This window comes from Diceros bicornis, chromosome 31, assembly GCF_020826845.1.
Source record: "Diceros bicornis minor isolate mBicDic1 chromosome 31, mDicBic1.mat.cur, whole genome shotgun sequence".
In the NCBI taxonomy this organism is placed as follows: Eukaryota; Metazoa; Chordata; class Mammalia; order Perissodactyla; family Rhinocerotidae; genus Diceros; species Diceros bicornis.
In genome coordinates, this window is record NC_080770.1 from 1,211,701 (window position 1) to 1,233,096 (window position 21,396).

Here is a 21,396-nt window from a genome sequence, read left to right on the forward strand (position 1 = left end):
GAGCAGGCATAACTAGATGTGTTCATCTGTTCGTTTGCAGAGCACCTACTCTACTGGGTGAAGGAAGGGGAGAATGAGCACAGGCCGTGGGGGGCTCTCTTGAGAGTCAGACAGAGACCTGGTTTGAGGGTCTTGGCTTTGGCATGCAGCAGCTACGTGGCCTGGGGCAAAATCTGATCTCTCAGAGCCTCCCTTTCCTCCCTGGTGAGATGCAGACAGAGACTGAAGGAGGCAGCATGTGAGGACGCCCAGCACCTGGCCCAGAGTGATCACCCATAAAGTCAGGACATGGAGCTGGGGCCCCACTCCGCAGGGCCTGAGAGGAGGCCCCAGAAGGCCTTCTGGAGAAAGAGGCCATTGGGGCTGGCTGGGGAAGGACACAACACTGAGAGCTCTAGCTTCTGGCAGGGGGTGGGTGTGGGGCAGCAGCTGCCATCAGCCCCCAAAGCCCCCAAGCCCCCCTCCCCGCTGCCCGGAGACTGCACCAGCTCATTTTAACATGGGGCCAGGAATGCACAGCCCCGAGCAGAGCGGGCCTTGGGCCGAGAACCTCTGAAGGGGCGGGTCTCGTGGCGCGCAAAGCGGGCCTTCCCGGCGGGACGGGAAGGCTGGACGGCACCGACAGATGCAGATAACAGGAAACAGTGCGGCGGGGCGGGCGGCTCGGCAGATGGGGTCTCAGCCGCGTCTCCAGGGCGGCCGGCCGCAGAGGGCAGGCAAGGCGGGGAGGGACCCTGAGGACTATGCCCGCGGACCCCAGCGGGAGCAAGGGGCGTTCTCTGACGGGGCGGGGCCCGGAGGGGGCGGCGCCCGGAGTCAGCCCGCCCGGAAGCGCGCCGGCGGGAACTTGGGCGCGGAGCCGGCACCCGGGACTGCGCCCGGCCTGGAGCGCAGGTACCGCGGGCCCCAGGCCGGCCGTGGGACGGCGGGGGTGCGGGGAAGGCGCGCTCTCCTGGCCGGAACCGGATCCAGGCCATGTGAGCCCCAAAGGCGCCGGGCACCGCCGTCCCTAGCGGACGGAGGTGTGAACTGAAGGTGGCGGGCCAGCCCTCCTCCAGGGGTCAGGAGGTGGGGTCCCGACGGGACCCCAAAGCCACCCAGTGGCTCAGACCCCAGGTTCCCTCTCCCATTCACGTCTCTGACATAGGCGGGCACAATCACACCCTCCCTGGCCTGGGCCACCGCCCCCACGTGGTGGATGAGAGTTCTGGCCCTCCTGTCAAAGCTGCTGAGTGTGAAGTCTGGAGGTGGGGCAGGACCCTGGCCTCTCGTCCAGGAGGGGAGGGAGGGACAGCCAGGATGAGCCGACAGTTCTAGAGTCACTTGTCCAAATGCCCAGAAGTAGGATGTGAAGCCTCACTTCCTTCTCCCCACGGCAAGCAGGTTCCCCAGATTACTCTGCCCACAAGGATCTCCCTATCTGCTGCCCTCCCAGACCTGGGGGTCCCATTCCTCAGCCCCATTTCAGCCATGATCTGTCCAGCCTAGGCTCTGGGCTCTGTGGACCAGCTGGCCTGGCTGAAGGGCTCCTCCCAGCCAGAGTCCCTGTTCCCTTGACTGGGAGGAGGGCCCAGCCCCACTCCCACCCCCTCCTCCCCCTGACTCTGCAGCCTCCCTGGGCTCTGCCTGAGCAGGCCTGCCTGGCAAGCTGGGACATGTCTGGCCCCCGAGGACGGCCGGTGGGCGATGGATGCGGTGGTGGAGGGGCTGGAGCCCCAGGCGGCTGCTGCAGAAGATGCTGCAAGAGACGCTACAGATGCTGTGGATGCAGGGCTCGGGGTGCCCCCTCTCCTGGCTGGGAACCGGCTGAGCCTGGACCTGTACCCTGGGGGCTGCCACCGGCTGCTGCACCTGTGTGCCCAGCAGCCCCGTCAGCTGCTGGAGGTGGAGTTCCTGCAGCTGAGTGGCCACGAGGACCCTCAGCTGCTGGAGGCCACCCTGGCCCGGGTGCCGTGGAGCCTGCCGCGCCTCCGTTCCCTGGTCCTCAAAGGTGAGCCCCACCTGGTCCCAGCCCCATCACTATTCTCTGTGCAGCTCTACCCAACTCCCCCTCACCAAGGTGAAGCTGGCAGAGCCGCAGCTCCTGGATGCTGCAGCTGCTCAGTGGGGTCTCCCAGCAGACCCCAGTGTAGGGGTTTTTCCTGGGGTGGGTTATGGGTGATGGCCATCAGCTGAGACGAGCCTGCGGTCTCTGTCCCTGCCTCCCTCCGTCTGCTGGTGTCTCTCCAGTATCTCCGTCTGTCTGTCTGTCTGTCTGGGTGGGCTTGGGGTGGAGGTCTGTGCCTCCTCGAAGCTCCTTCCCTGGCTGGCAGGGCCACGCTGGGACCTGGGACTCTGGCTCTGAGTCGCATCTGCATTCCCCCTTCCCAGGTGGGCAACGCCGGGATGCATGGGGTGCCAGCCTCCGGGGCTCCCTGACCACGCTGCCAGCCAGCCTGAGTGGCCTGGCCAGCTTGGCTCACCTGGATCTGAGCTTCAACAACCTGGAGACGCTGCCAGCCTGCGTCCCGCAGATGCACCGCTTGCGTGCCCTCCTGCTCTCTCATAACTGCCTCTCAGAGCTGCCTGAGGCCCTGGGGGCCCTCCCCGCCCTCACCTTCCTTGCTGTCACCCACAACCGCCTGCAGACACTGCCCATGGCCCTGGGGGCCCTGTCCACCCTGCAGCGCCTCGATCTCTCTGAGAACCTTCTGGACACTCTGCCCCCGGAGATCGGAGGCCTGAGCAGCCTTGCCGAGCTCAATCTGGCCTCCAACCGGCTGCAGACCCTCCCGGCCTCCCTTGGTGAGTAGCAGCCACACACCCCTGGGCTCACTGGGCCTGATGGGAGCTCCCCTCGGCCACTGCCCAGCCTCTGCAGGGGCCCGCACACACAGGCTCGGCCCACCTTGGAGCCCCCGCTCCTCGTAGGCAGCCCTCGTTTGCTTCCCCACTTCTCTCGCCTTCGAGGCTCCCTGCGCAGACTTGCCCTAGTCTCTCAGTCCAGCCACAGGGCAGGGCTTCTCCGGGAGGCCCTAGCATGAGCGGCCTGGCCTGACGCTCCAGGGCCGGGGTGGCCCTGAGTGGTCCTCTGCTGGCCCTAAGCCGGTGCCTGCCTGCAGCGGGGCTGCGGTCCTTGCGGCTCCTTGTTCTGCACAGCAACCGCCTGGCCTCGGTGCCCGCCGGCCTGGCCCACCTCCCACTGCTCACCCGGCTGGACCTGAGGGACAACCAGCTCCGGGACGTGCCCCCCGAGCTCCTGGACGCCCCCTTTGTGCGACTGCAGGGGAACCCCTTGGGTGAGGCCCTGCCAGACCCCGGCAGTCCCCCAGGTAAGCTTGTTGCTGGGGAGGGGCAGACCACGGGCAGGATGCAGGCACCATCACTGTCTTCACCACTCATCTGTTTCTCCACAGGGACACCCACGGTCCCGGAAATGCCCAGACTGTTCCTGACCTCAGAGTTGGACAGGTGTGAGGTGGGGGAGGGGTGGGGCTGGAGGGGCACTTGTCCACCCTGTCACCCTGTCCATGCTGGACACCTTGCCCATGCCTCGGGGGTCTTCTCTTAGGGTTCCCCAGTGCCAGACTCAGACATACAGCCCCTTCTGTGTCTGACCTGATGCTCACCTTGTCCTCGCTCAGCTTCCCTGTGACCCCCCAAGGCTGCTCCGTGACCCTGGCCTGTGGCGTGCGCCTGCAGTTCCCTGCTGGGGCCACCGCTACCCCCGTCACCATCCGCTATCGACTGTGGCTGCCGGAGCCATGCCTCGTCCCCCTGGGTCCCCACGACTCCCTGCTCAGTGGCGTCCTGGAGCTGCAGCCCCACGGGGTGGCCTTCCAGCAGGCAGGGCTGGGGCGGGGTGGGGCGGGGGCGGGTGAGGAGGGCCCAGGCCCGGCCCCAGCACTCACACCACCCTGGCCTGCAGGAGGTGGGCCTGTGGCTGCTCTTTGTGCCACCGCGGGCCCGGCGTTGCCGTGAGGTGGTGGTCAGGACCCTGAGTGATGACGGCTGGAGTGACCTGGAGACCTACCTGGAGGAAGAGGCACCCAAGGTGAGGGCTGTCCTGCCTGCCTGGGAGGAAGCTCCAGGAGCGGCCCAGCCCAGACCCCCGTCCACCCCTGCCGGACAGCTCTGCCCCTCTGCCCTGACCCTGACTCCCCTCTGACTGCTCCCTCTGACCCCACCCCCCCGCCCAGCGGCTCTGGGCTCACTGCCAGGTGCCCCACTTCTCGTGGTTCCTCGTGGTTTCACGCCCTGTGTCTGACACCTGCCTGGTGCCACCAGAGGGGACATTGCTGTGCTCCTCGGGACATCCTGGGGTCAAGGTCACATTCCCCCCTGGGGCCACCGAGGAGCCTCTTCACGTCCGCATGCAGGTACGAGCGGGGCGGCCGCCGAGGGTAGAGGGTGGTACCTCAGCACAAGGTGAGTGTTCAGGGGGCCTGTCTGCCCCAGGTGGTGCATATGGCCAGCAGAGAGCTGCGAGCTCTGCTGGAGGAGCCCGAGGGGGCCGTGAGCCCCCTGCTGTGCCTCTCGCAGAGCGACGCCCCCAGCTTCCTCCAGCCAGTCACTGTGCAGCTGCCTCTGCCCCCTGGCGTCACAGGTGAGAGGCGGCCGTGTGGCAGACCTGGACTCGTGGCCACAGGATGGGGGAGCAGTGCTCAGAAGGGGAGCCCTGCCAGGGAGGCCTGAGCCTGTGGCCCCTTCCCGTCCCCAGGCCTGAGTCTGGACCGCTCTCGCCTGCACCTGCTGTACTGGGCCCCTCCTGCAGCCACCTGGGATGACATCACAGCCCAGGTGGCACTGGAGCTCAGCCACCTGTATGCTCGCTTCCAGGTCACGCACTTTTCCTGGTCAGTGCACCCCTCCAGCCTCCCCAGTCCCCTCCCCAACCCACCCCTGTCCGTCCAGCCCCACCTCACCCCCAGCCCTCCCAGGTACTGGCTCTGGTACACCACCAAGACCTGTGTGGGGGGCCTGGCGCGGAAGGCCTGGGAGCGGCTGCGGCTGCACCGCGTGAATCTCATCGCGCTGCAGAGGCGCCGGGACCCCGAGCAGGTCCTGCTGCAGTGTCTGCCCCTCAACAAGGTGGGGGCAGGGTCAGGGGTCTGGGAGGGCCAGGTCAGGAGGGTCAGGTTGGGAGGGCAGCAGGGCGGGGTCCAGAGGGCCAGGGCGGGGCTGCAGGGCGCTGGGCTCCGAGCTGGCGGGTGTCGCCCCAGGTGGATGCCACCCTGCGGCGGCTGCTGGAGCGGTACCACGGCCCCGAGCCCTCCGACACCGTGGAGATGTTCGAGGGCGAGAAATTCTTTGCCGCCTTTGAGAGGGGCATTGATGTGGATGCCGGTATGCCCCATGCCCACAGAGAGGGGACCCTGGGGTCCGCCCCCAGGCTCCCCACTGAGCCGTCCCCCACCCCCAGACCGCCCGGACTGCGTGGAGGGCAGGGTCTGCTTTGTCTTCTACTCGCACCTGAAGAACGTCAAGGAGGTGTATGTGACCACCACCCTGGACCGGCAGGCTCAGGCCGTGAGGGGCCAGGTGGGCCGATGGGGTAGGGCCCTCCGGGCTGCCTGGGCAGAGGCCAGAGCACTGAACCCCCCTCATCCCGCCCGCAGGTGTCCTTCTACCGGGGAGCAGTGCCCGAAGAGGTGCCTGAGGAGGCTGAGGCCGCCCGGCGGAGGAAGGGCGCGGACGCTCTGTGGATGGCCACTCTGCCCATCAAGCTGCCGGTGTGGGCTGGCGGGGGCAGTGTGGTGAAGGGGGCAGGGGTGGTGCAGAGAGGCCTGGGAGTGGCCAGAGATACCGGGGTGGAGCTGGGGCAGAGGCCAGGGCTCACTGCACCCCTTCCCCCCAACAGAGACTGCGGGGGTCAGAGGGACCTGGGCAGGGGCCAGGGGCTAGCCTCTCCCTGGGACCTCTGAACCTGGGCGATGCTGAGACTGGCTTCCTGACCCAGAGCAACCTGCTGAATGTGGCCGGGCGTCTGGGCCCTGACTGGCCGGCTGTGGCCCTGCACCTGGGCCTGCCCTACCGTGAGCTGCAGCGAATTCGGCACGAGTTCCGGTGAGTTCCTTTGAGCCTCCCGGGCCCCGGGCCAGCCTCAGGCCTGGGTCCTGGCTGCCAGGGAGGCCTTGCTTGAGGCTGCCTGAAGTTCCACCCAGGGGCGGTGGGGCAGGGCAAACAGGCAGGAAAGGGGGGGTCCAGGGAGCAGGGAACCCCCCCTGGGAGGGTGGCAGGACCTTGGGTGTGGTGGGTGGTCCTGCGCTGGGCCCCTCCATCACCATTCCCCCTCCTCCCAGGGACGACCTGGACGGGCAGATCCGCCACATGCTCTTCTCCTGGGCTGAGCGCCAGGCTGGTCAGCCAGGGGCTGTGGGGCTCCTGGTACAGGCCCTGGAGCAGAGCGACCGGCAGGACGTGGCCGAAGAGGTTCGGGCTGTCTTGGAGCTCGGCCGCCGCAAGTACCAGGATGGCATCCGGCGCACAAGCCTGGCCGCTGGAGACCTTACCCCACCTGGCCCTTCGGCATCACAGACCCCAGAGCCTGCCCAGGCCTAGACCCCACTGACTTTGGGCTGCCTTCTGCCATGCCCTAGCCAGTGGTCAGAGGCCCCCACTTTCAAGGCTTCCCAGGCCAGCCCTGGTGGCCTAGTGGTTAAGTAGGGCGTGCTCTGCTTCAGTGACCTGGGGTTCAATTCCTGGGCACAGACATATACCCCTCGTCTGTCAGTGGCCGTGCTGTGGAGGTGGCTCACATACAAAAAGAGAATTAGCAGCTGATGTTAGCTCAGGGCAAATCTTCCTCAGCAAAGAAACCAAAACAAACAAAACAGGCTTCCCTGTGTGTGGGGACAGTAACCCCAGTGTGTTAACAAACGTGCCCTGTTCTGGCCACTGTCTCCGAGCTCAGTTTATTTGTTGGGTGGAGGGGTGGTTGGAAGGCAGTGGCAGCGCCTGCGGGGAGGGGCCCTGTATGCAGACTTCCCTACAGCCCTTGCTCCTTACCCCTCACCTCTCCCACCTCCTACATGCCCAGCGCCTCCTGTTGGTCCTGATTTTCCCCAGGAGGGAGAGGAGCTCTGCTACAAAGTAGCCGCTGCAGCTGCCCCAGCACCTATGGATACAAAGTCACCTGTATGCGGGATTGTGCATCTGCCCTGTTGGCGGCGGGCGCTTGGCCCACTTAGTCCCCTCCAAGCACCTACCGTGTGGCCAGACCGCTTCTCCCCTCGCTGCAGCGCTCCCTGCCACCTGCTGGCCCGATGGCCCTAATCCCTGGGTCCCAGCCCCATGCAGGGGCGCGAGGCCCAGAGACCAAGGAAAGACCTTGGGGACCTGCGGCCCGGGATGCGGCCGGGCGCAGTGGCCTCGGCGGCCGGGAGGGGGAGCCGGAGCCCGCGCGCCGGCCCAGAGCCGGGGGCGGAGCGCGCGCGGCGCCGAGCGGACGCGCCTCCGCGCCTAGGTGCAGCCGGACGCGCGGCACGGCGGGGAGGCGAGCGCGGCGGCGGCGGCGGCGGCGGCAGAGCGCGCGGTGAGTGCCCGCCGGCTGCTCCCTACGCGGCGCCCACCCGAGTGCGGCGCGGCTGTGGGGCCGAGGGGCGCCGAGGCGTCCGGGGGAGGTGACAAGTACCCGGACAAGGCGGCTCCGGCGGGGCCCGGGCGGGCGGATGCTCCGACCCGCTGCCGCTCGGGTGTGGGAGGCCGTGCTCGGCCGCGGGTGGTGCCGGGCGCGCTCCCCGTGCACACGTGTCCCCGCGGGGTGGGAGCCTGGGGCCAGAGCCCACGGAGCAGAGGCCAGGCCGTGGGGGGCGCACACGTGCAACTCAGCCGGACGCGTGTGGACACGTGCGTGGCTGGAGTCGCCATCGCCTGGCGGGGGATAGCGTGTCCATCTGGAGCCCCATCCGGACCCTCTCCAGCTGGACAGAGGTTTGAGTCGGCCTCCGAGGGGATCCCGCAGCCCACACTCCACGCCTCCTTTGTCGGCAGGTTGGCCCCCACAGACGGCAGGACAGAAAACGCCTCCCTAGGGGTCTGGGACTTGGGAGGGATTGAACGGGGATCTAGCGGCCAGTCCGGGACTCTGAGCCCAACCCCCCATCACCTTTCTGGGCGGTGGGGGAGCTCAGCGGCTTCATTTGTGGGAAATTTTACCCCTGGGAGGGTCTGGATGCAGCAGCATCGTGCTGTGAGTGGTCTGGGCGGGGGGGCACAGCCTGCCTGCGGCCTCAGTTTACCTGGCTGCTGAAGTGGAGAGTGGGTGGGACAGTGAGGGCTGAGAGCCCTGGGGCCTCAGGCCTGGCTGGGGCTGCAGAGTTTCTATGGCAACATAGGGGGAGGGGGAGGGCCTTCCACAGCTGTCTCATGGGACCACAGTGTGAGGACAGAAAAAGGGGGTTCAGGGTCAGAGGACCTTTTGCCAGTACCCCCCCCCCCTGCAGCCAGGTAGCACCCCTTCGATCTCACTTTTCTCAGTCCTGTGACCGACTGTTTTCCTAGGCTTGGAATCTCCCAGCCTGCCTCCCTCTTCCTGGGACAACTGCTCCCCTCCCCCCTTAGGTAGTCTGTCTGACTTCCGAGACCCCCCATCATCCAGGTGTCCCTCCTCAGGAGAGTGGGGTATGGGGATGCTTGGGGAGGCAGGGCTCACTCCGTCAGCAGAGGGCAGGGGAGACCAGAGTGAGGATGGAGACCCTGCCCCCGAGGGCCTGGGGCAGCAGAGAGAGCTGGCCTCCGGCCACTCTACACCTGGAGGGGGTGGTGGGGATGGGAAGGGAGAAGCCATGTGAAGTTCAGAGGTCAGACTCTTCTCTGCAGGCTGGGGAATGGAGAAGCAGGTCCCTGGCACTGAGGCCCTGGGGGGAGGAGGGCAGCTTGGCAGGGAGAGGCCTCTGGGAGAGCTAGTTCCCAAGCCCTGTGGACCTGCCAGGTGAGCTGGCCTGTGGGTGGCAGCCAGTAGCCTCTGAGACAGCCACCCCTTCCCCAGCCTTTCCAGATGCCAGGCGTGTCTTCCTCTGCCCCAGCTTGAGGTTTCCCTGAAGTGCACCTTCTCCCAACAGACACAGAGGTCACACAGACACGAGATGGGCACGGACCCATCTCCACCCCATGGCACTGGATTCCCCACACAGAGGCACACAGGGTGCCCGGGCAGAGAGAGTGCCCCATCCTTGGGTTCCAGGGCCCTAGACAGATCAGCCTGCAGGCTGCTGACAGGAACCCACGGGGCAGCTTTCGGTGAGGTAGCCAGGGGCTAGGGTCCCTGGGGCAGGTGGCTTCGCTTGGCTGGCTCAGCCTGAACCAGACCCACTGCCCGCAGGCTGAGGAAGCTCTGAGGCCAGGCCCTGCCTCCCAGAAGCTGTCATACCCCTCATCCCTTCTCCCACAGCTGCAGGGAGCCTCAGTTGCCCGAAGTGAAAGAGAAAGTCGCCCCCCCCCCCCCCCCCCCGCCCCGGACCGCCCCACCCCACAGCCAATCCCTGCGGCTGGCACCTCCCTCGGCCCCTTGATCTCCTCCCCAGTCCGAAGGCTGTAGTCAGTCTGAAGTCTGTAGTGGTGGAGGAGCCAAGTCCTGTGCACCTCTGGGTGAGTGGGACCGGGATGGCAGGGGCAGGAGAGGGGGCACAGCCTGGCCGGGGAAAGCCGAGGTGAAGGTCACCAGTCCTTGGAGGGGCTGCAGGTGTGAGCCAGCCGTGTGACCCTGGGTGGCAGCGTTGCGGGGGCGAGCTGGTGACAGCTGGCCTCAGAGGGGGCTCCGGGGGAGGCAGGGGGGAGGCCCCTCACAGCTCTGTTTTTCTGGCTGTGTTCCCCTTGGGAGGCCCCCGAGGCTGGCTTTGGCTCCCCAGCCCTGCACCTAGTGAGAGGGGCCCCTTCTCCTCTCACCCCTAGAGTGGATGGGGGTGCCAACCAGAGGGAGCCTCAGAAGGCCAGCGTCCCTCCTCCCGGCTGCCCCCTCGCCCATGCCCCACACACTCCTACAGCTCCCAGATCCTGGTTGCTGGGCTCCTCTGTGTGGGTGTGTTTGTCTGTCTGGGAGTGAAGTTCTTGGGAGTGGGGAGAGGAGGTTGGACGCAAGGCTGGGCGTGGGTGAGCACGGTGCTTCTGAGGGGAGGGGATGTCTGGAGTCCAGCGCGGAGCTGCTGTGGGAGTGGGGACTGCACCTGAGGCGGCAGCGTCTACCCGGGCAGCCGTGAGCTGAGCCCAGGTGGGGGGTCCTGGGGCGCCAGGGAGGAGTCTGTGAAGAGACTCCGCCATCCTGAAGAGGGCAGGCGCCAGCTGCCTCTGCTCAAGGATAGGGGGTTGCCACAGCCCCAGCCCGGGTCGAGGTGCCCCCACTGGCCGGTTGGCCCCTGCTGCTGCTGCCCTCAGAGGCGCCTGGCCCTTTAAAGGCTTGGTAGAAGCGTGCGTGTGTGAACGTGTGCGAGGCCAGCCGGGAGGACGCTGCCGTGGGGGGACCTTGAGGGGAAGCCAGGTGGCCCCAGGGATGGGGCCAGTGGCAGACACCTCCCCCCACGCTGCACCCCCAGGACACATGGATGGCCCAGCCGGGCGGTGGGCGAGGGGTTTGGTGGGTGCAGGAGACCTGGGGAGGGGGCTCTGGGGGAAGTGTGTTTCTCTGGTGCGTGGGCCTCTGAGTGGTCTGCCCCACCCCCGCTGATAACAGTCCCTCTTCCCTCTAGGACCAAAGCAGTGGTTTTGAAAATCCCCTGGAAAAAAAATAAAAATCCCCTGAAAGTGGAGGACCGCCTCTCCTCCCTCTGGCCTCCGTCCTCCCCGTCCTCCAGCAGCACCTCCACCATCTGGCCATCCTCCTCCCCGGCTCCTGCCTGGTCGTGCTGGAGTTAAATGGCTGATAAGCAGATCAGGTCAGAATGCATCCGTGCCTTCGGTCGTTGCCCCATCTCACCCTGCCCCTCTGACCTGTGGCTGAGGGGGCTGGTCCTGACACTCCCTCTGCCCACAGTCTGCCAGCCAAGCTCATCAATGGCGGCATCGCTGGGCTGATCGGGGTCACCTGCGTGTTCCCCATCGACCTGGCCAAGACGAGGCTGCAGAACCAGCAGAATGGCCAGCGCATGTACACCAGCATGTGAGTGTGCCTGGTGTGTGCGTCGGGGGGCGGTGGTCGTGGGGCCATGTGATGTGGGGACAGGGTGAGGTGCAGGCTCCAGCGTCCCCTCACCCTGTTTAAGAAAAGGGGAAACTGAGGGGAGGGCTGGCCCCAGCTCACCGCCATCCCCTCGGCTGCAGGTCTGACTGTCTCATCAAGACCATCCGCTCAGAGGGCTACTTCGGCATGTATCGCGGTGAGGCTCAACCCTCGGATGGGCAGGCCTGGGTGGCACCCTCCTGCAGCCTCAGAGGGGTCTGGCAGAGGGGAGCCGGCTGGGAGGCAGGTGGGAAGGCGGGGCAGCGTGTCTGGGCCTGGTGTGTAAGTGGACATGTGGACATGTCCCTGGGGGCTGGCTGCACCTGCACTGGGGGTGGGACGTCTGGGGAATGGCAGTTCTCAGCACCACCTCTCCAAATGGCTCTACTGCGGTGGCTGCAGCCTCCTCCCCTGCCTTCTGGAACAGTCAAGACCCCATCTGTGCTGGGAGGCTGGGAGGGGTGGGGGCGTTACCGCAAAGCGGCTTAGGAGACAATCCCCAAGTCTGGATCTGCCCGGACGCCGTGCAGTGCTGAGCTCTCACCACTGAGGAGGCCTGCAGCTGCCCCCATGGCTCCGACCCACACCAGGCCAGGCGCGGCCACGGACGCCTGAGTTCTCTCACCTGGCACCCCCTCCAGTGCGAGCACCTTTTGTCCCCCAGGGGAGGTGCTCCTCGGGGAGGCCCACCTGGAGGGATCAAGCGGGAAGGGTGGCAGAGTGCCTGGAGGAGGAGGCGCTGCCCCATCCCTTCCTGGTCCCTGCCCCTGCCTGGCACTAATGTGGGTGAGAGGGCAGGAGGAGGCAGCCAAGGAGTGACTGGAGTCGGGCTCTGCCAGCTGGGAGGCAAGTGCAGGCTGAGAGCCTCCTGAACCTGGCCACTGACCTAGCCGTGCCGCCTGCCCCATGTGCCCCACAGGAGCCGCCGTGAACCTGACCCTTGTCACCCCGGAGAAGGCCATCAAGCTGGCAGCCAACGACTTCTTCCGCTATCATCTCTCCAAGGATGGGTGAGGGGCTTGGGCCTGCCCAGCTGCTGGGGGCCAAGGTTGTGGGGGGGCCGTTTGGTGCCTGCAGGCAAAGCACAAAGGCTCTGCTCTCCTGCGGGCCCTCACCTTGGCCTGCAGAGCCTCCTCTTCCTCCTCCTCCGCCTTCTTCCTCTTCTCCTCTGCCTTCTTCCTCCTCCTCCTCTGCTTTCCTCCTCCTCCTCTGCCTTCCTCCTCCTCCTCCTCCGCCTTCTTCCTCCTCCTCCTCTGCCTTCTTCCTCCTCTTCCTCTGCCTTCTTCCTCCTCCTCCTCTGCCTTCCTCCTCCTCTGCCTTCTTCCTCCTCCTCCTCCGCCTTCCTCCTCTTCCTCTGCCTTCCTCCTCCTCCTCCTCTGCCTTCCTCCTCCTCCTCCTCTGCCTTCCTCCTCCTCCTCCTCCTCTACCTTCTTCCTCCTCCTCCGCCTTCCTCCTCCTCCGCCTTCCTCCTCCTCCTCCTCCTCCTCCTTCCTCCTCCTCCTCCGCCTTCCTCCTCCTCCTCCGCCTTCCTCCTCCTCCTCCTCCTCCTCCTCCTCCTCCTCCTCCTCCTCCTCTGCCTTCCGCCTCCTCCTCCTCTGCCTTCTTCCTCCTCCTCCTCCGCCTTCCTCCTCCTCCTCTGCCTCCTCCTCCTCCTCCTCTGCCTTCCTCCTCCTCTGCCTTCTTCCTCCTTCTCTTCCTCTGCCTTCTTCCTCTTCCTCCTCCTCCTTCTCTGCCTTCTTCCTCCTCCTCCTCCTCTACCTTCTTCCTCTTCCTCCTTTGCCTTCCTCCTTCTCCTCCTCTGCCTTCCTCCTCCTCCTCCGCCTTCTTCCTCCTCCTCCGCCGCCTTCCTCCTCTGCCTTCTTCCTCCTCCTCCTCCTCTACCTTCTTCCTCCTCCTCCTCTGCCTTCCTCCTCCTCCGCCTTCTTCCTCCTCCTCCGCTTTCTTCCTCCTCCTCCTCCGCCTTCTTCCTCCTCCTCCTCCGCCTTCTTCCTTCTCCGCCTTCCTCCTCCTCCTCCTTCTCCTTCCTCCTCCTCCTCCTCTACCTTCTTCCTCCTCCTCTGCCTTCCTCCTCCTCCTCCTCCGCCTTCCTCCTCCTCCTCCTCTGCCTTCTTCCTCCTCCTCCGCCTCCCTCCGCCTCCTCCTCTGCCTCCCTCCGCCTCCTCCTCCACCTCCCTCCTCCTCCTCTACCTTCTTCCTCCTCCTCCTCCTCCATCTTCCTCCTCCTCCTCCTCCGCCTTCTCCTCCTCCTCCTCCTCCGCCTTCCTCCTCCTCCTCCTCCTCCGCCTTCCACCTCCTCCTCCTCCTCCTCTACCTTCTTCCTCCTCCTCCGCCTTCCTCCTCCTCCTCCTCCGCCTTCCTCCTCCTCCTCCGCCTTCCTCCTCCTCCTCTGCCTTCCTCCTCCTCCTCTGCCTTCCTCCTCCTCCTCTGCCTTCTTCCTCCTCCTCCTCTGCCTCCCTCCGCCTCCTCCTCCACCTCCCTCCTCCTCCTCTACCTTCTTCCTCCTCCTCCTCCTCCATCTTCCTCCTCCTCCTCCTCCGCCTTCCTCCTCCTCCTCCTCCTCCGCCTTCCTCCTCCTCCTCCGCCTTCCACCTCCTCCTCCTCCTCCTCTACCTTCTTCCTCCTCCTCCGCCTTCCTCCTCCTCCTCCTCCGCCTTCCTCCTCCTCCTCCGCCTTCCTCCTCCTCCTCTGCCTTCCTCCTCCTCCTCTGCCTTCCTCCTCCTCCTCTGCCTTCTTCCTCCTCCTCCTCTGCCTTCCTCCTCCTCCTCCTCCGCCTTCCTCCTCCTCCTCCTCCGCCTTCCTCCTCCTCCTCCTTCCTCCTCTTCCTCCTCCTCCTCCTCTGCCTTCTTCCTCCTCCTCCGCCTTCTTCCTCCTCCTCCTCCGCCTTCCTCCTCCTCCTCCTCTGCCTTCTTCCTCCTCTTCCTCCTCCGCCTTCCTCCTCCTCCTCCTCTGCCTTCTTCCTCCTCCTCCTCCTCTGCCTTCCTCCTCCTCTGCCTTCTTCCTCCTCCTCCTGCTCTACCTTCTTCCCCCGTTCTCCTCCTCCGTCTTCCCTGCCTGCACTTGGGGAAGAGTGAAGCAGATGCTGTGTCAGTATTGCTCAGGCCTCAGTGGTCCTTGGCCCCAAGCCACTGCCGGCTCCCTGTAGGCTGAGATTTGGGGCGCACCGACCAGCTTTTCCCTATCACCAGAGAGCGAGGAGGAAATGGTAGCCTCTTGGGGCACTTGAGACCCCCCCCCCAATTCTCCATTTCTCTTTGCTCCAGAATGGGACCACCGCCCTTCCCAGGCCCTGCCCGTGGGGCCATCTGTTTGTCGGGCTCGGTGCCCGTAGCTGGAGGGCCTGGAGGGGTATCTGAGGCTGGGAGGGTACTGTACCCCCACAGGGCTGCGTCTGCCTCCACCACTCCCATCCCCCTTCACACCCAGGCACAGCGGGCAGCCCCTGGGCGGCAGGGGCCTCTGACTTCACCGCGGCTCCCCCTCTCCACTACAGGCAGAAGTTGACCCTGTTTAAGGAGATGCTGGCAGGCTGCGGGGCCGGCACCTGCCAGGTAATCGTGACCACCCCCATGGAGATGCTGAAGATCCAGCTTCAGGATGCAGGCCGCATTGGTGAGGGCATGGGGGCAGGGATGGAGAGCCAGGGTGGGGCAACAGCTGGACCCCTGTCCCCTGCCCCCACCGCTAGGAGAGAGAGCCAACAGGCCTGTCCCCTTTCTTCCCAGCTGCCCAGAAGAAGATACTGGCTGCCCAGGCCCAGCTCTCAGCCCAGGGGCGCGCCCAGCCCTCGGTGGAGGCTCCGGCTGCCCCCCCGGCCCACAGCCACCCAGCTGACCCGGGACCTGCTGCGGAGCCGCGGCATTGCCGGCCTGTACAAGGGTCTGGGGGCCACGCTGCTGAGGTGGGAGAGACGGGGAGAGCGGGAGGAGAAAGGTGCACCAGCCCACCCCACACCTTCCAGTCACTGCTGCCCTCCTCTGCAGGGACGTCCCTTTCTCCATCGTCTACTTCCCCCTCTTTGCCAACCTGAACCAGCTGGGCCAGCCGGCATCTGGGGAGAAGTCTCCTTTCTACGTGTCCTTCCTGGCGGGCTGTGTGGCCGGGTGTGCGGCTGCTGTGGCTGTCAACCCCTGTGATGGTCAGTGCGCCAGGCTGGAGACGGGGGCTGTGAGGGGGTGGGGTCGGAGGTGAGCCCCACTCTGACCTCCTCTCCACCCACAGTGGTGAAGACGCGGCTCCAGTCCCTTCAGCGTGGTGTCAATGAGGACACCTACTCGGGGTTCCTAGACTGCACCAGGTGGGCGAGGCCCCAGGGGCCAGGGCGGGACCCCAGGTGGGCGAGGCCCGAGGGGGGCGGGGCGGGACCCCAGGTGGGTGAGGCCCCAGGGGACGCAGCGGGACCCCAGGTGGGCGAGGCCCAAGGGGGGTGAGGTGGGACCCCAGGTGGGCGAGGCCCCAGGGGGCAGGGCACCGCAACACCAGCTCTGACGCCCCTCTCCCCACAGGAAGATCTTGCGGCATGAGGGCCCCTCGGCCTTCCTGAAGGGCGCCTACTGCCGCGCGCTGGTCATCGCCCCGCTGTTTGGCATCGCACAGGTGGTCTACTTCCTGGGCATCGCCGAGACCCTACTGGGTCTGCTGCAGCGCCCCCAGCCCTGAGCCCAGGGCCGCCCCACGCCCACAGCTGAGCGGGACCAGAGTGGGGCTGGAGCCAGGCAGCCAGCCCAGACCTGAGCAAGAGAGAGTCTCTCCCCACCCCTCCCCACATGGACGGGGGCAGGCAGAGGAAGGGGCACAGGGTCCACGCGAGTGGTGCACACGCAGGCTCTGGTGGGGTTTTGTCTGCGCTATCACTGGGATCAATGTCTTATTTATGTAGAAAACACAGAAATCTTTACATTCCTGGAGCCAGCCCCGACCCCAGCTCCGCCCCAGCCGGAACACCCCCAGAGACAGAGCTGGTCTCTGGGCTGGGGGTCCCAGGCCTGGGCTGGGCAAGCTGGACCCTACCCTCCAGTCTACCAGCTCTCGTCCCCGAGGCTCACCCCTAGTCCACAAAGGGGACCCCGCACAAACGTATTTATTAACTTGCCGGGCACAAGTGGCCGTGTCTGTCCCTCCGTCCAGCGGTCCAGCCTCCCCCCGCTGCTGCTCTTGCCCTCGGCCAGGACTCCACTTTGCTCACACCCCGGCCAGCCTTGCAGGAGGATCAGGGTCTCCTGCCCGCCCATATTGAGCCAAGAACCCCAGGCGGGGGTCACACTGAGTTCTGACTCCCAGGGCAAGCCCCCTCCACTGCGGGACCCAGCATCCTTCCTAGTGGGCCCCCTGCCCCCACTCCAGGCTGGGGGCCCAGAGCGTGTGAGGTCTGTGTGCGTGTGTGAGTGTGGTGGGGAGCAGGATGTGCCCACCAGCCCTCAGCTGGCCTGGCCCCTCAGGGATGGGGTTGTGGGGGGGCTGCTGCCCTCCCCCACGTGGCCAGGCAGTGTGTATGTGTGTGTGCAGTGTGTGTGCGTGCATGTTGTGTGTGCTGTAGGTTCCCCATTGATCCCGTCCAGAAATTTATTTCGCCTGCCTGGCCTCTCCTCTGAGACTCCCACCCCGGGTCCACGATTGGCCAGGGGGAGGGCGCGCATAAGGACCAGTACGGAGCTTGGGCACCTGCTCTGCTTTCCGGGGGCTAGGTGCTGCCCCCTCAGTCCTCCCAGGGCCCATCCTGCTCTATGGGCCTCTGCACGAAGCCCGGGACCACACTCTGTAAAGCCCCGCCCCCCCCAGTCCCAGCCCACTGACATTGTGAATTGAGGCAGGCTGCCCTGCCCCGCCCCCGGTCACGTGATCGTGTTGGTGATTGACCCTGACCTGGTGCTGTGTCCCCCCACCCGGGCCCCTCCGCGGAGGCCCCTTCCAGTGACACTACCTGGGGCTCAGGCCTGGGCCCCCCAGTTCACGGTTGTTGCTGGGAGCTGCCCTCTCCCACCACATCTGTATGCTGGGAGCTGCTGCTGCTGCTTACAGAATTATATTTTTTTCTTTTGAGGAGTTTTAAGAAGTTGTAACTTTTTGTGTCTTGTCATGTAAGAACATAAATAAATATTCTAAGTAGATGCCTCCTCTCTCAGACTCTGTTGGGGTGAGGGGGGAAGGGCAGCCCCCTCTTCTAACTGGCTCCCCACCTCCTGCGCCCGGCCACCCACTGACCGGCACATTGGCCTGGAGGGGGTCCTGGGCGGAACTGCCTCCTGACCTGACTCCTTCGCCGTCTGGATTGGGGTGCAGGAAGTGCAGCCTCAGTGCGTCGCCTCACTGGCCCTAAGCCGCCCTTGGGATAAAAAACGGAGCTGGGTTCGGGGGCCCCAGAGTTGCCAGCCAGCCGGGGCGCCGCGGTGACGGAGCGGGCGGAGCCGGCGCTGATGCCGCCCCCGCCCCCCTTTCCTGCGCCGGGAGCAGTGCATTGTGGGAAACTCCCAGTCCTTGCATCTGCAGCCGCCGGCCGTGGACCCGCGGAGAGCGCCCAGCGCCGAGGTGGGAGCGCCAGGAGCAGCAGCGTAAGGCGGCGGGGCTCCGTGGCCTGGGCCCAGGGCGGATGGGGCGCTTGGCCCCTTGGGGCAAAGTGGCGGTTCCTACTTTGAAGGTCACCGGGGGCGCGCCGGCCCCTTGCTCTCTTCAGCACAGCGGCCAGGGGAGGGGGAGGGGGCAGCCGGGTGACGTCAGCATGAGCCCAAAATAACCGAGGGTCTGCGGGGGAGAGCAAACCACCTGCCTTTTGCAATCTTGACTCCCAGCAGCTGGGTGCCCCTCCAGAACACCTTGGGGTGAGGGGCTGCTGCAGCTTCCTGGGAAGGGGGGTGCAGCTGGGCCTGTCACCAGGACAGCCCATCAGGCTGTGACCTTCAGGCGACCTTCGGTGTGGTTAGTGTGCGTGGCCAGGGTGGGGAACCTGAGCTGCCGCCTCGCACTCAGACTCCCTCTCCCTGTGGGTGAGGGTAGGGTTTCTCATCCTCTGGGGGGAGAGGCAGACAGGTGTGTCTAGGTCTTCAGGGAGAGACGACTCAGGCCCCCACAGTCCTCTCCCCCAACCCCTGGACACTGAGGATCTGGGCCCCGCCTTTCCTGCAGCCCAGAGCCCTCGGCCTCTGACCTGGCCCAGATTCGGGGATGCTGATGCTGGCTGACACAGCGTGTGCCCACCCCAGGCTTACGCCACGGACCCCTCTGTCCCTAGAGGCAGGCGCAGCCTCAGGCCCAGGAAGGACTCCCTGCCCTTGAGCTGGAGCGGGCGAGGTCGGTCTTGGGGGTGGGCGCCAGGAGCTGGGGAGGCACAGGCCCGCTGGCTTCTCCAGCCCCCTGGGGAGACACCTCAGGTTTGTCACATCCAGGTCCTAGTGGCCTTGGGCCCACTCCCACCCCAGCGGCGCCCAAGAGCCCAGATCCTGGGTTCTTGCTCTGCCCTGCCCCCACTCCACGTGGACTCAGCCTCTCTCCTGAGAAGGGTACATGGTCGGCTCTGCCCAGGCCCACCGTGGCTGCCATCCCCCTCCCCCCGACCACATACCTTTCTCAGGGCTGGTTGGGCTCTCATTCCCCTGTCAGGGCCTCACTACCCCGGGCTGGAGTGGTGGACCCAGCACATGTGTGGGCAAGACCATTTTACAGACAAGGAAACTGAGGCTTCTGGCTGGTCTCATCCCGCCCCCCCAGCCTATTCAGGGCCCATAGTCCCTGCCTGTGCGGCTGGAGGGGCTTCTCAAGGAGCAGCAGGGGACGGATGGAGGCCAGGCCCTGGATGAGGAGGGTCCTGAGCTGAGGTTCCTGGGGGGCTGCAGAGAACTGGGCGGGTGTCTATGGAGAGCAGGCGGTTGGGGGGGGCTGGACAGGAGGGCCGAGTCTCTTGCACAGCCTCATTGTGTCTCCCTCTAGGCCCATGTAATGCCCAGGGGTGAGCTGTCCTGAGCCGCTGTGGTCCAGCCACCTGCCCGTCCACGCAGCCCCACACAGCCTGCCAGCACTGCCCACCATGGAATCCAGAGGGAAGTCAGCCAGCAGCCCCAAGCCCGACACCAAGGTGCCCCAGGCCGCTGCTGAGGCTAGAGCCCCCCCAGCTGCAGATGGGAAAGCTCCCTCGGCTAAACCAGCAAAGAAGGAGGCCCAAGTGGAGAAGCAGGAGCCACCAGCGGCCCCCACCCCACCGCCTGCCAAGAAGACCCCAGCCAAGGCAGACCCTGCCCTTCTCAACAACCACAGCAACCTGAAGCCGGCCCCCGTGGCCCCCAGCAGCCCGGATGTAACCTCTGAGCCCAAGGGCCCTGGGGATGGGGCTGAGGAGGACGAGGCCCCCAGCCGAGGCCCCTGCCCCTTCGAGAACTTGACCCCTGTGCTGGTGGCCGGGGGGGTGGCTGTGGCAGCTGCAGCCCTGATTCTCGGTGTGGCCTTCCTGACCCGGAAAAAATGATGGCTCGTGCCCAGTTGTGGGCACAGCCGCTTCCTGTACAGACCTTGGGAATCTTGTGCATGCCGATTCCACACACAGCTATCTATACATACGTACATACATAGTACATCTACATATACCCCCACATACACGCAGAGGGAGAGAGACGGACAGGGCCCCCGGCAGTGGAAACCAAGCCCCCTCGGCTGGCCCCCAGCACCTCCCCTCCCCCCCTCTGAGGCAGAAGGTTTACCCAGCAGCATGGGGCGGAGCTCTGACATCCTCTGGTGGAGGGCTCAGCCTGGGCCAGGGCACCCGGGGGGCAGCGGAAGGAGTGGACTCTGAGTGTGGCCCGCCCGCCCACGGCAGGTGTGTCCACAGTGGACATGCTCACGTGTGCCAGCCTGTCCCGAGAGTTCCCAGTGGTCCTGTGAGCTTCCTGGCAGCAGCGTCCTGATGACCCCCCAGGGCAGGAGCCCTCAGGGTGGGCAGGGGTCCGGGATGGGCTCTGACCTGGGTCTCCCCCTGTGGGGACATTAAAGGGTGTGGCTCTTTCACTCTCCCATTTCTGCTCTTTGCTTGCAGCTGGGGGGGTCCGTCTGGGTGGGCCCGATGCAGCGGGGCTGACCTGAGGCCGGCGGTCACATCGACACAGCTTCCATGCCACCTCCGCTCTTCGTCACCTGAGCCCAAAGGCTGGTCTCGGTCTCCGGAGGGCCCCCCTGCAGTTCTCCTTTTAGCTTGTGACCCAGGGGAGCCCCTGAGGCTGGGACCACTGCACTTCCTGCCCTGAGCCCCCTCCCATCCTTCGGCAATTGTCCTGGGGGCAGCTGAGAGCCTGGCGGGGGGGGACCCATATCGAGGACCTGCCCGGCAGCCTGCCCAGCCCCCATAGGTGGCCCCTCCTGCCTCACCCCGTGTCCTTCGAGTCTAACAAGCGTATAAATGCAATAACAGGTAGAGTAGAACCGCTTGGTGGGTGACCGGCACCCACGTCCACTGCCCCGTTGCACCTGCAGGGAGACTGCTGCGCAGCCCCTCCTTAGCACATCTGGTCCCAGCTTGGTCCCTGGCGGTGGCTGCAGGCAGGTTCTGGAGGGTGGCAGTGGACACTGTGGGAGCCTGACGTGCCCTCGCCTGGCCAGCCGGCCACTGGAACCCTGGGCCTGAGTGGAGGCTGAATCTGAAATAAACTCTGTTGTCTAAAGGCTGGGCTGGTGTCCTCACCTGCACGGGGCCGGGAGAGGCAGGAGCTTCCTGTTGGGACATGGCGGGTCACATATCCACACTGCGGGCTTTCGGGGAGGGGTGGGGAGTCCCGGGTGCCCCTCACCAACCCCTCCTGCCAACACCATGCGCTTGATCCTAATGGGCTCTACCCATGGCCCTGCCCGGGCCCTGCCCCATCCCATGCAGCCACAGCCAGGCCTTCCTGCTGGTCAGGGCCTAGGGGCTGCAGGACCTACCCCAGGCCCGGGCTGCCAGCCACAGTGCATGGGGCAGAGCTGGGACTGGAGGAGGGAGGATGCGGGAGTGGGAGGGGGACCTGGCTCCTCAGGCTGACCTCTCCATCCAGGGGGGCTCTTTCTCCACCCCTCTGTGCAGTGAGCTCCCCATCCCTGGGGGTGGGGGGGCGGCGCAGAGGCTGCGGCGGGGTGCTGGGGGGCTTCCTCCTCTCATCACCTCCCGCCCACAGCTCCCTGAGCCCACTCTGGCCAGGCATCCAACTGGCCAGGCCTGCCTGTGACCCCAGCTGCGGACAAGGCTGTTGGGGTGCAGGCTGGGGAAGCAAGGTCCCACTGGGCCCCAAAAGTGCTCCTGTGGGCTTTGTGACCCT

General features: G+C 66.0%; 3 protein-coding genes across 3 annotated transcripts; all 3 read left to right on the forward strand.

Annotated features, from left to right (window-relative positions):
• Nucleotides 1-830: 830 nt before the first annotated feature.
• Nucleotides 831-6,873, forward strand: PIDD1 (p53-induced death domain protein 1). Its single transcript, XM_058526094.1, has 16 exons — nucleotides 831-894; nucleotides 1,611-1,990; nucleotides 2,371-2,784; nucleotides 3,102-3,311; nucleotides 3,396-3,450; nucleotides 3,624-3,825; nucleotides 3,908-4,033; nucleotides 4,179-4,358; nucleotides 4,438-4,585; nucleotides 4,700-4,835; nucleotides 4,920-5,070; nucleotides 5,202-5,325; nucleotides 5,402-5,520; nucleotides 5,598-5,711; nucleotides 5,840-6,045; nucleotides 6,282-6,873. Exons 2-16 carry the CDS (start codon nucleotides 1,687-1,689, stop codon nucleotides 6,538-6,540), a joined length of 2,748 nt encoding a protein of 915 aa, XP_058382077.1. The 5' UTR covers nucleotides 831-894; nucleotides 1,611-1,686; the 3' UTR covers nucleotides 6,541-6,873.
• Nucleotides 6,874-10,606: 3,733 nt separating this feature from the next.
• Nucleotides 10,607-17,235, forward strand: SLC25A22 (solute carrier family 25 member 22). The gene is given in 10 exon segments (XM_058526095.1): nucleotides 10,607-10,847; nucleotides 10,946-11,071; nucleotides 11,233-11,288; nucleotides 12,051-12,141; nucleotides 14,622-14,740; nucleotides 14,854-14,936; nucleotides 14,938-15,029; nucleotides 15,112-15,266; nucleotides 15,350-15,425; nucleotides 15,634-17,235. Coding segments are annotated over 10 exon segments (972 nt in total). The 5' UTR covers nucleotides 10,607-10,827; the 3' UTR covers nucleotides 15,788-17,235.
• Nucleotides 17,236-17,622: 387 nt separating this feature from the next.
• On the forward strand, nucleotides 17,623-20,391 carry CEND1 (cell cycle exit and neuronal differentiation 1). Its single transcript, XM_058527338.1, has 2 exons — nucleotides 17,623-17,676; nucleotides 19,049-20,391. Exon 2 carries the CDS (start codon nucleotides 19,146-19,148, stop codon nucleotides 19,578-19,580), a length of 435 nt encoding a protein of 144 aa, XP_058383321.1. The 5' UTR covers nucleotides 17,623-17,676; nucleotides 19,049-19,145; the 3' UTR covers nucleotides 19,581-20,391.
• The last annotated feature ends 1,005 nt before the right edge of the window (nucleotides 20,392-21,396 follow it).

What these genes read in the sequence shown, in the direction of transcription:
- CEND1 (XM_058527338.1), top strand. Translation starts at nt 19,146, where the DNA reads ATGGAATCCAGAGGGAAGTCAGCCAGCAGCCCCAAGCCCGACACCAAG.
- PIDD1 (XM_058526094.1), top strand. Translation starts at nt 1,687, where the DNA reads ATGGATGCGGTGGTGGAGGGGCTGGAGCCCCAGGCGGCTGCTGCAGAA. An exon ending in CCGTTCCCTGGTCCTCAAAG is followed by an intron (nt 1,991 to 2,370) that starts GTGAGCCCCACC and finishes CCCCCTTCCCAG; the next exon opens with GTGGGCAACGCCGGGATGCA. An exon ending in CTGACCTCAGAGTTGGACAG is followed by an intron (nt 3,451 to 3,623) that starts GTGTGAGGTGGG and finishes GTCCTCGCTCAG; the next exon opens with CTTCCCTGTGACCCCCCAAG.